Source organism: Phlebotomus papatasi, chromosome 1 (genome assembly GCF_024763615.1).
Source record: "Phlebotomus papatasi isolate M1 chromosome 1, Ppap_2.1, whole genome shotgun sequence".
In the NCBI taxonomy this organism is placed as follows: domain Eukaryota; kingdom Metazoa; phylum Arthropoda; class Insecta; order Diptera; family Psychodidae; genus Phlebotomus; species Phlebotomus papatasi.
Genome location: NC_077222.1, coordinates 71707874 through 71722010, shown reverse-complemented (window position 1 = coordinate 71722010; position 14137 = coordinate 71707874). Strand labels below are relative to the sequence as shown.

General features: G+C 38.0%; 2 protein-coding genes across 2 annotated transcripts; one reads left to right on the top strand and one right to left on the bottom strand.

Moving 5' to 3' along the window:
* The first annotated feature begins 79 nt into the window (after nucleotides 1–79).
* Nucleotides 80–2370, top strand: LOC129800511 (uncharacterized). Its single transcript, XM_055844951.1, has 2 exons — nucleotides 80–199; nucleotides 317–2370. Exon 2 carries the CDS (start codon nucleotides 317–319, stop codon nucleotides 1895–1897), a length of 1581 nt encoding a protein of 526 aa, XP_055700926.1. The 5' UTR covers nucleotides 80–199; the 3' UTR covers nucleotides 1898–2370.
* Nucleotides 2371–6228: 3858 nt separating this feature from the next.
* Nucleotides 6229–12143, bottom strand: LOC129800498 (mannosyl-oligosaccharide glucosidase). Its single transcript, XM_055844924.1, has 4 exons — nucleotides 12049–12143; nucleotides 11235–11982; nucleotides 11019–11179; nucleotides 6229–8043 (listed from the first exon to the last, which is right to left on the bottom strand). Exons 1-4 carry the CDS (start codon nucleotides 12049–12051, stop codon nucleotides 6439–6441), a joined length of 2517 nt encoding a protein of 838 aa, XP_055700899.1. The 5' UTR covers nucleotides 12052–12143; the 3' UTR covers nucleotides 6229–6438.
* Nucleotides 12144–14137: the final 1994 nt, after the last annotated feature.

The window sequence follows — 14137 nt, the reverse complement described above, 5'->3', positions numbered from 1 at the left end:
CGCATGCTTACCTATAATCGTTATTTTGGGACATTTGAATTTGAATTGCTAGCATGATAGTTACCGGCTACACTGAAAATTTTGCAAAGCTGCATGACAGCTGATGGAAAACATTTTATTGTTTTCTTTTTTCTTGTGAGAAAAATATTTTAAATCCAAAGGTTTAATTAAAAGTGATGCGCTATTATTCCCCTACAAGGTGAATAAATAGATTTTCATGAAATAATTATTATGTTCTGTTTCTAAAACGGGCGCTTTCGCAAATCAATATTTCTTTCCGGGAATCGCATTGTTCAGCATGGTTTTACTATTTCAGATGCCGAAGGGAACAAAGCAAAAGATTCCTAAGAACAAACCTTATTCTAAGGAAGATCTAAAGAATGCCTTGAAGTGTGTTCAAGGTGGTTCTACCATAACCTATGCATCTGAAACATTTAATGTACCAAGAGCGACACTGTACAACAAATTGTCCGGCAGATACCCGGAAGACTGCCACAATGGCAGGCCAACGACGCTTACAAAAGAACAAGAAGAGGAACTTGTCATGTGGATCCTGGGATGTGCAGAAGGTTGGCATCCAATCGGCAAGGAACAAATTCTGGACAGCGTCAAAATCATCTGCAAGACCTTCAAAATACCAAATTATTTTACGGATGGAAGGCCTGGAGATGCATGGTTCAGGAATTTTATCAAGCGTCATCCAGAGCTGAGAAAGCACAAGCCAAAGTTTTTCCCATTGAAAAGGGAGGTGGTTACTGCTGAACATCTCACGGAATGGTTTCAGAAGTGTCAAGAATATTTCACAGAACACAATCTGCTGACCATTTCACCAGACCGGGTTTTTAATTTCGACGAATGTGCCTTTTTCTTGAGACCAGAAGATGGAAATGTATTGGCCAGGAAGAGTTCACGTGTTGTGCGAACTCTTAAAAATTCTGGACCGAAGGAATTTGCCACAATACTCTTCATGGTGTCTGCTACTGGTCAACTTGTTCCTCCAATGGTTATTCATAAAACGAATATTACACCAAAAATTGCGGTTCACAACGCAGAAGGATGGAAAATGGGAAAGTCACCACAAAGTGGCTGGATGGATGGGTCACTTTTCTATGAGTACATCACTAATGTATTCTTTCCTTGGCTGAAGAGTCAAGGCATACAGTTCCCAGTCGTACTCTATCTGGATGGTCATGCTTCTGATGTGACACTTCCATTGAGTAAGTTCTGTAAAGAGAACGGAATTGTTCTTGTGCTTCTTTATCCAAACTCGAGCCACCTTATCCAACCATTGGATACAGTTTTCTTCGAACTTATGAAGGTAGCTTACACGAAAGAAGTTAAAAAATGGAAAATGAGTAATTTGTCATCAGATCGATTCCATCCAATGCACGTGGCAAAAGTTGTGAATGCTGCTCTTAAGCATTTGGATCTCCCGAAGATTGCGAAGGATGGTTTTCGAGGATGTGGTTTGGTGCCATTCAACCCTGATGTTGTGAATACCATGGACTTCCTGAAGCCAAGGAAGTCAGAAAATCTGGAATTGAGTCTCTCAAATGATCAATCAGATCAATCAGAGAACGACAATGACATTGCGAATGTTGCGAATGCTTTTACAGCTTCTGACTATGAAGTTGCTCTTCGAATTCTTGATCATCTCATCTCACCTGACACTCTCAAGAAGTTCAATGAATGCAAGGAGGATCGCATTTGGAGTGGATCATCCAAAGATAAGCATTTGTTCGAGGTTTGGTGCAAAGTGAATGAACGCTGTGCGCCACAATCTCTTGAATCACTCTCTACCTCGATCTCCGTTGACTACAGAGATTTAGAAATTTGTGACCACTTCTTGTCCACAGCGGGAAATGCAAATCAGACAAGTGAATATTTGGGATTCTGATTTGTTTTCAAATGCACTCCAGAACGATATTCAAACGTTCGGAGCAAGAGTATTACCAATAACCAGCAGAGTCAGGCCGTCCAGTCTTCCTCAAATGATCCTGGTATTTCCGAGGTTCCAGATACCAAACCAATTTTCAACACTATAAAAACTAATTTCTCTTGGCCTTGAGAGCTTCCTAAACGCCACCAAAAGAAGAAGAATAAAATTGCTGAGAAGGAGGAAAAAGTAAAGCGTGAGATGAAGAAAAAAGCGGAGACTGAAGAAAGAAAACGAACGAGGGAGGAATACGAGAAAATCAAGGGAGAAAACAGGAAAATCAGGATGGAAGATTGATGCTGAGACAGAGATGCCTAAGAAAACCGTGAAGAAGCGTGGTAGACCTAAAAAAAAGACTGAAGAATAATAAAAGCAAAAATATCTGTCTATAAATACACAAATAAATTAATAAATTGATGAGTGAAGTGATAAAATAAGTATTAAATTAAATAATCCAATAAATTTTTAAAAATGTTATAAAAAAATATTTTCTCGTTTTAATACGCTTGTAAATTGAGTGATCCAATTAAAATACCATTTGGCCTATTTAGCGAAAAGGCGATCCACTTAGTGAATGTTACCTTATTTCAGTATTGTCATTATTTTGTAAATTTTCATTAATTTTTTAAATAATTTTTTTTTAATATTATGTTTCTGAATGAAACAGTGAATAATTCTATGGATAGAAGTAAAAAAAGAATTTCATCAGTCCAAAAACAAGCGTTTAAGCAGCACTCTACGGAAAACGATCCGGTTACCGCACCTTACTATACTTAATTTTAAATGATAAATTATGCATTTTCAGTGTAGGGAAGTAGTGAAATTTTGGTTGACAAAGAGAAAATAAAAATTGTATGAATAATCTCAATATTTTAAAGATTATTAGTTTTTTACTTCATCTCATAGTTTTACCTCCGGATTTTATTGATGATTCCATTTCTAATATAAATTAAACCCAATGGAATTTTATCCTAGCTTTAGAAAAATTTTGCCCAGGACAAAATCGTATATTTAATTTTTTCTCTCTAGAAGTGCGATTATTTATGTAAGTAAAACATGCCTTATGCCCTAGAAACACTCACGCCTTAAGCCGAGAGACGACTTAGTGGAAAATGATGGAAATTTAGTTTAACCGTTATTTCAAATATAATTATGCTAAGCCGTCGCTCGGCTAATTCTCAGGTCTGTCAAGGCGGTCAAGGCCCTTACAGCCCGACTAACACATGAAGCACTTATTAATCACTTGATAAGTACTTAATTTCATGCATTGCTTTTTGAAGCAGTTTGTCAAAGAACGCAAAGAACTAACTACTTACCAAATGTGAAAATAACACTATCCGAGCATGTGAAGGCTTTCAGGCTTTGCACAAACTCTGGCTTAGAACATTTAATTTTGTTGTTACGCGAAATTTTCGCAGAACCTCCCCAAACTTGAAAACTAACATTTCCTGGCGAAATGACACGGAAAAGGCAAGAAAACAAACAACCATTTGCGCCTTAAAATATAATTCATGCGAGCAACCAATATAGCAGTGAGCGAAGACCGTTAGTACCCAATCTCAACTCTCAATTCCGCAAGCTCCATGGGGACAAGCTTATTACCTTTGGCAATGCTCCCAAAGTCCTCCTTCCTTACCAACTTTTCTCTTTCCTATGCCTCAGGTTATTAGGGCATTCCGATTCAATATAGCTCCCAGCAGTTTCTTTCTTTGGCGTCCTAAATACTGGTCCTGGAGCATTCTGAAGCGCAGCAATAACTTGCGCTCCCATTCGCTTCAGGTATTGCTCTCTCTGTTTTTCAAATGGGAAGATCGTGGCGCCCATTAATGACCAACCAGTCTATCTAATATCGTCTCTTTAAAGCCGTGAAGGCACAGCAATTGCTGAGTAAAGCTTTTGGTTCGTCTTGGAACTTGGTGGTGAACTGATCTCCGTCTCATAGCAACTGTTCTTGAGCATTCGGTAACGCCGGTAACGCAGCCTTTTTGCCGACGCACCCAGTAAATTCCCAGTACATTTTCCGTTAGGCCAGTGCCATATCACCAGTTCACCTCCTAGAACAGACCTGTGCTCGTTAAAAGTCGTGTAATATCCGAAATTTTGTGTTGATAATTTTAATGGAAATTACAGATAGCCATACTGAATCGAGAAGAAAATGTCTTCTCGATATCTTTGTCGGAAGACGTATAGCTGTTCACTACACATCCTACGACCCAAGTGTCAAATCTGGAACCAAATGTGGCCTATAGCGAGGCTCTACTGTAAGTCATTATTACATGAAAATCCTCTTAATAAATTAGGTGAATACAGTTGTTTGGGTTAATTGTGAATAATTGTCGATATTACAACAAAAACATTGGGATAAAATTTTTGAGCTGGAAGACTCATATTCTTTTGGGCTGTCCCAAAATTCAAGATGGGTTTGAGAAAAACCCTTTTGTTCAGCACTATTTTGGTTAATATGGAATGCAAAAGTACATATTTGAAGAAGGTACACGACCTGCTAATAAGCTTAAAATAGAGAAGAAAATATTTTGTGGCATTTTAGAGTTTTTTTGCAACCGCAGCGCTGTCAGACGTTTGTCAAGTGAGTTATTTGTGTCTATCTCTCTCTCACAGTTGAATTGCGCGCGATTTAAGAACTTTTAAGAGGATGTGTAGTGAACAGCTATACGTCTTCCGATAAAGATATCGAGAAGAAAATGTCTTCTCGATATCTTTGTCGGAAGACGTATAGCTGTTCACTACACATCCTCTTAAAAGTTCTTAAATCGCGCGCAATTCAACTGTGAGAGAGAGATAGACACAAATAACTCACTTGACAAACGTCTGACAGCGCTGCGGTTGCAAAAAAACTCTAAAATGCCACAAAATATTTTCTTCTCTATTTTAAGCTTATTAGCAGGTCGTGTACCTTCTTCAAATATGTACTTTTGCATTCCATATTAACCAAAATAGTGCTGAACAAAAGGGTTTTTCTCAAACCCATCTTGAATTTTGGGACAGCCCAAAAGAATATGAGTCTTCCAGCTCAAAAATTTTATCCCAATGTTTTTGTTGTAATATCGACAATTATTCACAATTAACCCAAACAACTGTATTCACCTAATTTATTAAGAGGATTTTCATGTAATAATGACTTACAGTAGAGCCTCGCTATAGGCCACATTTGGTTCCAGATTTGACACTTGGGTCGTACTATAGTCCATGTCATTTTTTAAAATGATCAACGACTTTTAGTATTGAAATGTCTTGACGGCTTTCACTTTCTTTGCGATTGTGGTACTTGTCCTCGCTCTCTTCATTATGGATCACAATTATCACAACTACTCAATAGTTTGCCAAAAATATTAAAATAATTATGACAAGATTGTTCGTCGCGTAATAAAAAACATACCCTAACTTAAATTCAGTGTTTTGAAAACAACGATCGATAAATTGTGGACTATAGCAATGGCCTATAGCGGGGTTCTACTGTAATGCCCAACGCACAATAACTTTTGTTTTGTAAACATGTTATTGACATTTTAATGAGAGTGAGTGAGATCTAAATCTAGTCATCTCGCTCACTCTAATAGAAAATTTTGAAAACATATTTACAAACAAAAGTTATTGTGCGCTGGACATAACTCTAAGGGATTAAACAATTTTCACATTCTCAGGGATCTCAGTGGTGCAATATGCAAGACAGCTGGTCTTGGGCGGACGAGATCTCCGACTCGACTCTCAAAGTTGTGAGTTCGAGTCCCGCCCGGTGCAATCAACCGAATGCCGAGAAAAGACATTTTTCTCTGTGATAAAACATAATAAAATGCACCACCTCTGCCCACAAATCTTCAGGAGCACGGAAGAAGCATTCACTACGGGGAAGGCGTTCCTGGGCGATCTACGATCAGCAGATTCTTCCAACACGAGGCACCTTGTAATGATTACATTGTTATACCAAATAAAGTGCCTCGATACGATTAATAATAATTAAAAAAAACCTGTCATTTTCTCTACGTGAACTTTCGCGGCATTTCGAAGAATGCCAAGAGGCACCACCAAATTCACTTCGGCTTTTCTTTCAGCTCAAGCCTGTCATAGAAGGACTATAATTAAAAATTTTAACCGAAATCGATTGGATGTTTTAACTGCCAACGATTTGACCAAGCATCCGAGACATGTAATACTCACCAAGTCGCATGTCAATTGCAGTTGTTGTGCAGAAAAGAATCACGACTCAAATCTCTGCATGCAACAATTGCGCAAATTGCGGAAAAAATAGCAAGACTGATAACCAAAATCCAGGATTTATCACTATCACCTGAAATTTATTTTATCTACCTATAGAAAATTAATAGATAAAATTCAACTATAGCATTTTCACAGACATTCAACATTAAACAAAAAGAGAAGAGCTTTGGGATAGAAAGTAAATCTCAAAAAAGATAATGCAGAGGTCAATTTGAACACTATATTCCTTTCTGATGATCCTTGTTTGTTTTCGGTGGCCCCATGGCCTAGTATTGCTCTGCCATGATGAGAACAGTCAGGGCACTCCAGCCCGTGAAGGGATAACATCCTGATCCTTCTCCCGTTTTATCACTATACTGCTCATAGAGATATCCCGAACGTTGGTACTGCCTGATCACATTACTCACCACATTGTGCCTAAGTTCCGTGTAAATGCTCCTGGCCAGTTCACTATGAGCTCCCGGTTGACTTCCATAGTGATGTAGTGCCTTGAGGGCCAGATAGTTGATGTTCATCCAAATCTGACCACGCCAATAAGGCGGATCATGTTCTGTATTTTTCTTCATGTACAACGGCGATGTTTTTGAGAGACTCCTCAGTCCATAATCCGACCAAATCCCATTTGGATCTCGCATGTCCTTGAGCAGTTTGCCCAAGTAAGGAGAATCCGCAGTGAGAATCTCGAGCAGAAGCGGGAAGAGACTAACGTAGCCGAAAGTTGAGTCGACATACCTCAATTCAGGCGCCTTCAGGGTCACTCGAACCATCTCCTGAGTCTGTGGAGGTCGTTGAGGCTTCGTCTGAGGTGATACTGGCTTCAGTGGTGGCCTCTTGAGTACCACTGAATCCGTATGAAGACCCCAATCGGAGTAGGTTTCTGTATACGGTGACAGATGATTCTCATTCAGAAGAGCATTGTCGGAAAGGTAGTAGTAGGTCTCGAGATATTTGGAATCATCCCTGCCCAGTAACCGGGCTAAATCTCCCAAAACCTTGGCTGCAAATGCAATCCAGCATCGTAAGTCCACATGACGTTCCTTGTCATTGGGATGTGATGCTCGTGGATAGTCATCTAGTCCACTTGTTAGAGTCTTTGGATTGAGTTCCCTCACAGAATTCTCCACTCTTCCGCGCCATCTGTAAGTCCCAGGAGAGTCTCCTCGTTGAGTTGTATTGAACCAGGTAAACCAGGCCTGAAGCCGTGGAAAAAGACGATCAAGAGTAGCCAAACGACCTTTCGCCTTGAGATTCTCCCCAGACTTCGTGAGAATCCGATTGAGGAGCAGAAGAATAGTCGGAGGATTGGCATCAGTATTCCTCTGAGTGACAAATTCCTCCGGAACTTTTGCCAAAGCTTCAACACCCAGAATTTGCTCTCGTGGTATCCATCCTTCGACATTCATGAGAGAAAACCAATGTGCGATAATATCAATGGAGATATCAATATCCCACGTAGAGATCAACAATCCATGAAAACCCTCATCCCAGAGAAAACCTCGTGGGAAAAAGGATCGAGATGGGACAGCTGTGTACAGAGGAGCCTTCCAGTACGGAACAGGTTCTTTAGTATGAACACTCTGGACACGAGAAGCCCCATAGAAGTATCCAATTCCTCCTAGCATATTGCTCAGAGCAGCCTCAGCAAAACGGATCTCCTTGATGGAATATCCCTTTTCCTGAAGATGAAAGGTATTCTCAAACTTTTCACTAAACTCCCTGCGTTTAGCATTGAGAACATCACCAAATGCTTCACCAATTGGTGGACCATTTTCACTAGGATTTTGGTCAGGAGATCCCACAGAATGATAAACAATGTCAAGGGTAAAAGGTAGTTTCACAGTTACTTGATGAGCAATGAAATTAGGCTCCACCTGAGGAGAAGCATTAAAAAAAAGAAATGGGGATATTATGATTTCTGATTTTTTTTGTTGAATAATTATTTGAAAATGGGGCACCTTTGAATTAGACCTATTTTTAAATGGAACTGAGCTTTATCACGATATAATTTATCCCAACGAACCAATTGTGAAATTAAATTTAATTAGGTTCAATTCCAATTAAAAAAGAGTTGGCAAAGCGTCCCAGCTTTGCAGGAATGCTCGAACTCACGAGATAGAGTTCACCATGAATTAGTTTTTTGCATGATCTTTTGATATTACTGATCTACTGGAGATCAAGTTGATTCATATAAATCACAAAAGCATTTGAAAATCAAAAAATCTGTACTTAACCGACTCATTGCCGATAAAGACCGATGCAGCCGGGTTCGAAATTTCAATACTCCTCCAAAAAATCCAAATTTAACCAAATCGGTTGAAAAATGAGCCTTCCAAAGTGCTTGACCTTTGGCCTTCAATAATTCAAAATGGCGAATTTTACGGTCATAGGTATGTTTGGGCGAAATGTTCGCCTGGACTACCTCTAAAACATATCCAAAAATCATTGAAAAAGTTTGGGCCAATTTTGAGAAAAACTGAAAAAAACATGGTATTGGAGGTGTTAGTGGGGGGGGGGTGGTAGGGAAAAAACGTCGAGATGTTGTTTTTTTATTGGGGGTCATCTAAGACTGGAAGTCGCTATCTCTTACCGTTTAAGCTCAAGAACAGTGAAAAATTGAAAAAAAAACGATTATATAACTGCTCTCTCTTTGAGTTCAAGCAGTAATAAGAGAAAAAGCCCTCATTTAACCCATTCCTTACCATGGTATTATACATCATACGCAAATTGAGTGATTCTAGATAATTTATTCCTGGGCAATTTTTATCCGAATTGCTGTCGGGAATGGATTTTTAGTAACTTTAGTTCTTCAATTACTTGGGAAAAATAGTCCGACGGAGATGGAAATACATTTTGTTGTTCTTTTCTCGCTTCATGGAAAGTCATACAAGATTTTTGCACAAAATGGCGGACAGGAAATACGACACCCCGTCTAATTTGTTAAATTTTGCCTCTTTCCTCTTTCCTGATTTGAATTCTAGTTGCCAATTTGTTATATTGGATAGTTACTCTATCTAAATCAATAGAGTTTGTAATGAATTATTGTACAGAATTTAAATTCAGTGACCGTTGAGACGTGTGTTTGACAGAGGTTCCCCGCGTCTCCATATGAGATAAATTTTTTTCTTTTCAAAAAAATCATCTATTAATTTGTATGAAACTAATCCCAAAATATGAACATTCTATCTCAAGTATTTCTGGTACATTGCCTGAATGGGTTAAAGGGTACCCTAATTCAAAGCTGTACTACTTCCCACTACTGCTCGGACCGCATGAATTCTACTGATAGAAGAGTATAATCACTCGATTTTTTAACCTCCTAAATATTCGTGAATCAGATATTTCTGAAAAATGAAAGCACTCTGTCCGTCCGTCCGTTACTAAACACTCTAGAGTTTGAATGGTTAGAGATAACGACATAAGACTTTCGGAGGACCCCCTATAAGTCGACCAAAGGATCATTACCATCAAGGGGTAGATATCTGTACCGTCCACAGTTCACTAGAGTATCGATCTATCGATTTCTTCTAAAACTGGTGCCGCTCTGCCGATCTCAGGCCGGTCTCATGCCGATCTGCCGATATTTTGCCAAATTGTGCCGATCTTCCGATTTTTAGCCCCAGATCTGCATTATTTTGTCGATCGCCGCTTACGGCTAACTCCTAGAGCCACATATTCACCCTTTGATTAGAATATCCTTCACTTTCCTACACTCCACATTTTTTACTCCAAAACAAAGTTTTTTTTTAGATTGTTCAAAATCATATCGTGTGATTTTTTTCATTCCTAATAACGATTTTTCAAAATCAAAGGTTAAAAAGGTTCTGAAGAGTGTATTTCCCATCCGAATGGAGTCATGTTTGGGTTCATTGGAAAGGTCTTGGATTATCTGGCAAGTTTGAATCGGTTTCAATTGGTAATGAAACGGTAAAAATATGTAACTTTTTTCCAGTATTGTATATTAATTTTTACTTCTTACACTGAGTGAGAGAAATCCGAAAAAGTCAAAATAACATCCCAGAAATGTTAATTTTACCCTGCAGTATTGATCCTAAATCGGTGTAAATATTACCATTTTTAGGTGTATTAGGGGTTAAAGTTATCCTTCTTTCATGTTGATTTTTCCCTTAAAAGGTGAAAAATTAACATTAAAAAATGTTGATATATTTTTACACCCATACATACACTGAGGAAAAACGGGGGTGCGATTAACTTTTTTCCTCGCAATTTTAAAACTTTTTAAGTGCAAAAATATATCAACTTTTTTTCATGTTAATTTTACACCCTTTTAAGAGTAAAATTAACATGAAAAGGGGTAACTTTAACCCCTAATACACCTAAAAAGAGTAATATTTACACCGATTTCGGATCAATACTGCAGGGTAAAATTAACATTTCCGAAATGTTATTTTAACTTTTTCGGATTTCTCTCAGTGCAGGAATCAATTTAAGTTACAACGTATTAAAATAAAAATGATTTTTCAAAACTTAGCTGAAAAAGTGGAGAAGTGAGTATTCGTTAAACGCTCGAACAAGACAAATGATCCCAAAAATTACAGGATTCATAAGTTTTTTACGGTGCTCATTTCTATTGTATTTTTTTTTTAAATTAAGTTTTTGATTGCATTATTTTCTATGTTTATTTTTCTACGGCTATCTAAAAATTTCTATTTCGTCCTTAAAGGGTTAAAAGGTTACTTATGGATTCAGAATTATGCCCAGAGTATATAGAATAAAATTTACGCCTGATTTAATTCAAACATGCATAAATTACAAGCAAAGAAAAATTTCATTTGCTACCTAATCTGCCCCGGTCTCCTCTACTGCAGTAGTGACTAATTTTTCTTACCACTGATCCTGTATTTGTCCTCAGAACCTCTCCAGCCAGACTTATGAACTTCCTCTGCTGCTCGTGATTGTGTGATATTCTCAAATTGGATGTAATCGCTTCACGGAGATACTGTAGGCTCTGTGCAACAGTACTCACGTACGATTCATCCAGGACAGTTCCTGAAAATCGTAAAAATGTAAAATTGCATCAAGAATAAAGGGATTCAATCCTTACCGTTTGTATTGTAGAGCGTTAGAGAGAAATCCCCAAGTCCGGGAGTTTCTCCACGAATTCCTGAAACTGTATCAGATAGGATGGGACTAATCCATCCTCCAGTCTTCTCATCTAGCGCAGTATACCAAATAATTGACACTTCTTCTTCTCTGTGGGCAGTTTCACTGGATACACTCACTCTGGCTGTCCAGTCACCCCCAAATTGTCCTCCTGGGAATTTCACGAAGGACGTCTCGAGCTTCAGTGGACCGTCATAGATCTCCTGAACCCCAAAAGTTCGTCCATCGTGCTGTATCCAACCGTACTGATCCATTCGATCATTTAACTCACACCAGTGACGGATTCCATCGCCTCCTGGTCCCAATCTCGACGGTGAGTACCACATGAGCCCCATAACGAGAGAATGAGGATCGCGTGTTTTCATGCCAAAGTATGTGCCTGGCCTGTAGGAGCCCCAGTATCGTTCGGGATCATTAAGGCCACTCCGCAGGACCATTTTGTGGTCATCGAAGGGGGTGTTGACACGAGTCTCCAGGTATCCGACATAACCGAAGTAGCACGCAATGCTCAGGCAGCAGCAACCAAAAATTATCCTCCAGCGAGATAGGAGGACTCTCTTTTTGGCTTGTCCATTTATCTGCCTAGCAGCAGCTTGGGTTGAACTACTGCTGCTGTTTCCATTCCTTACATTGGAAGAGTCACCAGTTTTGCTCTGATGTGCCTGACTGGATGCCTTCCGCTGACGAGCCTGAATAGAAATTATTTCTGATTGATATGTTTTATTTAAAAATCGTGGTAAAAATTTTCCACTTACCATCCAATGTTGAGAAAATTCGGTTTATTTACTTCCCTAAAAAAGCAGACACGTAGATTTTCCGGCTGTCCGGCTGTCAAAGCAAAAGTTCGTCTATCCGACACTGGAACGCTGCATTCTTCTCGGAATTTGAAAAATAACGTTCTCATTCACTTGGTGGAATAAAAATTTCAGGAGAGTGAAAAATATCTTTGAAAAATAATAAGAGTCATTTTTTAAAATTTATTTATAAGTACTTTTGATGCTATCCAAAATTAAGAAATACTAAAAATACATCGAAGTGAGAAGAAAATGGATAATAGGGAAATGATCGCTCTCTTCTTCATGAACCGTCGTAGAAGAGCAGACGTTTATGGGAGCTGGAGGACCTGGAGGTCAATATCAATGGAGGTCAATAAGCAAGATGATAGTGAAACAGAAGGAATGGATTAAAATTGAGGATCAATCTCTATAGCTAGGGGGCTAGGAGCATATTCGGCAACGGTATTCCCTGAAAATAGAAGTGTATAGGACGTATGAGAAGTGCCCCAATTCAGATTCATGGGTATCACTGCAAGACTCGTGGTGTTAACGTGCCTCACTTTTAAGGATGTTCAAACAAGGGAGAAATAGGTATCAAGGTAAATTTTGGTCCTTCGAGTAGTATCAATATGGATGGCAGGAAGGGCAAGAAGTGTTCTTAAAATGAAGACCAACAGAGCTCCGGGGCTGAGATACTTTAATAACAGATGAAAAGCAGATAAAATCGCTCAAAACTATCCTTTTCTTTTTTCTCAAATACTGGGATATTACCTATCTCCTTTATGTGGAAGCAAAGAACACCGAGAATGGGTAATAAGTTTAAGGGCAGAATCACATTGACAATAAAATGCTCGCCGTAGCCTCACAATATTTCGTTAATTTACGCATTTTCACTGCAATTATTACGCAAATTTTGTATTGCCGTATTACCTTATCTCATACTCTCACAAAGTGACGGATTTAACTTTGGCTTATTCAACACATCATGAATAGTTAATCATTAAAATAAATTGGGAAACTCACTTTTATGAATTCCTTACTATAGGACAATATTCAAGTGAAAAAAGCTTCACTTGCTATGATTCGTCGATCGGTCGAATTGTGGAACATTATATTTGAAATGCACTTTCAATTTTAATACATAAAATTAATCTTTAACTTAGTCATGGAAATAAAATTTTTGCACAGTAATTAAGATAAAGTCCTCAACTTGAGATTATACTCAAAATTTTAATTCTAAAGTAATTTGTAAGGGTAATAATTGAAATAATTGCATAAGAAAAAAGTCAAGAATATCAAAATACTTTAACGATCCGTCAATTTATGATTTTTTCAGTGTTTTATGACAAATTTCTATGATATTTTCACTGATTTGAATTAATTATGAAGTAACTGACCCTATGATGTTAAACCATTCGCTAAATATTATTGCAAAAATAAATAAATGGAATAAATATTTCCACCGGTCGACTTAAGAAACCCAGGGTGGTCGAGTCGAGAGGCGGTCGACTCGAGGATACTTTACCTTATGTCAAGGTCACAGAATGCCATAATAGATTCAACAATGTGTAAAAAGTCGACATTTGCTTAATCTAACAGTTGTAGATTTAGAACAAACCACTTAAGCTGGGTTGATATGATAACTTCTTTTCGATAGTATCGATTGTCCATTCTGAAAAATCTCTAAACGGTAGCTGCATTTTTTGTAGGTAATTTAGATATTTATTAACAGTCCCACTCTTTTAATAATATCATAATAAATGACCCAACAATGCGTAAAAAGTCAACATACGTTTAATCTAGCAGATATAGATTTATCGATACTATCGATTCGATAGTATCGAAAAGTTATCATTCCACCCCTGTTTTTCAAAATAGAATGTAATTTCCATTCATATTCAATTCTAATTCAAAAACTTTACAAAAATATTGCCAAAAAAAAGAAATTAAAGAAGGTAAGCCATATGACTGATCCTTAGATCTGAAGACTGTATAGTAAGATTCTCAAGGGTCCAACATGGATTCAGGTCGATCATTGAGAATGTTTAGCCTGTAAAACTTGGCAGTA

Excerpts from the sequence above, each read along its gene's own strand:
- LOC129800511 (XM_055844951.1), top strand. The coding sequence starts at position 317 with ATGCCGAAGGGAACAAAGCAAAAGATTCCTAAGAACAAACCTTATTCT.
- LOC129800498 (XM_055844924.1), bottom strand. Across the intron at positions 11,180-11,234 it reads AACGCTCTACAATACAAACG|GAACTGTCCTGGATGAATCG; the intron begins GTAAGGATTGAA and ends TACGATTTTCAG. Across the intron at positions 8,044-11,018 it reads GGACAAATACAGGATCAGTG|GTGGAGCCTAATTTCATTGC; the intron begins GTAAGAAAAATT and ends GCTTCTCCTCAG.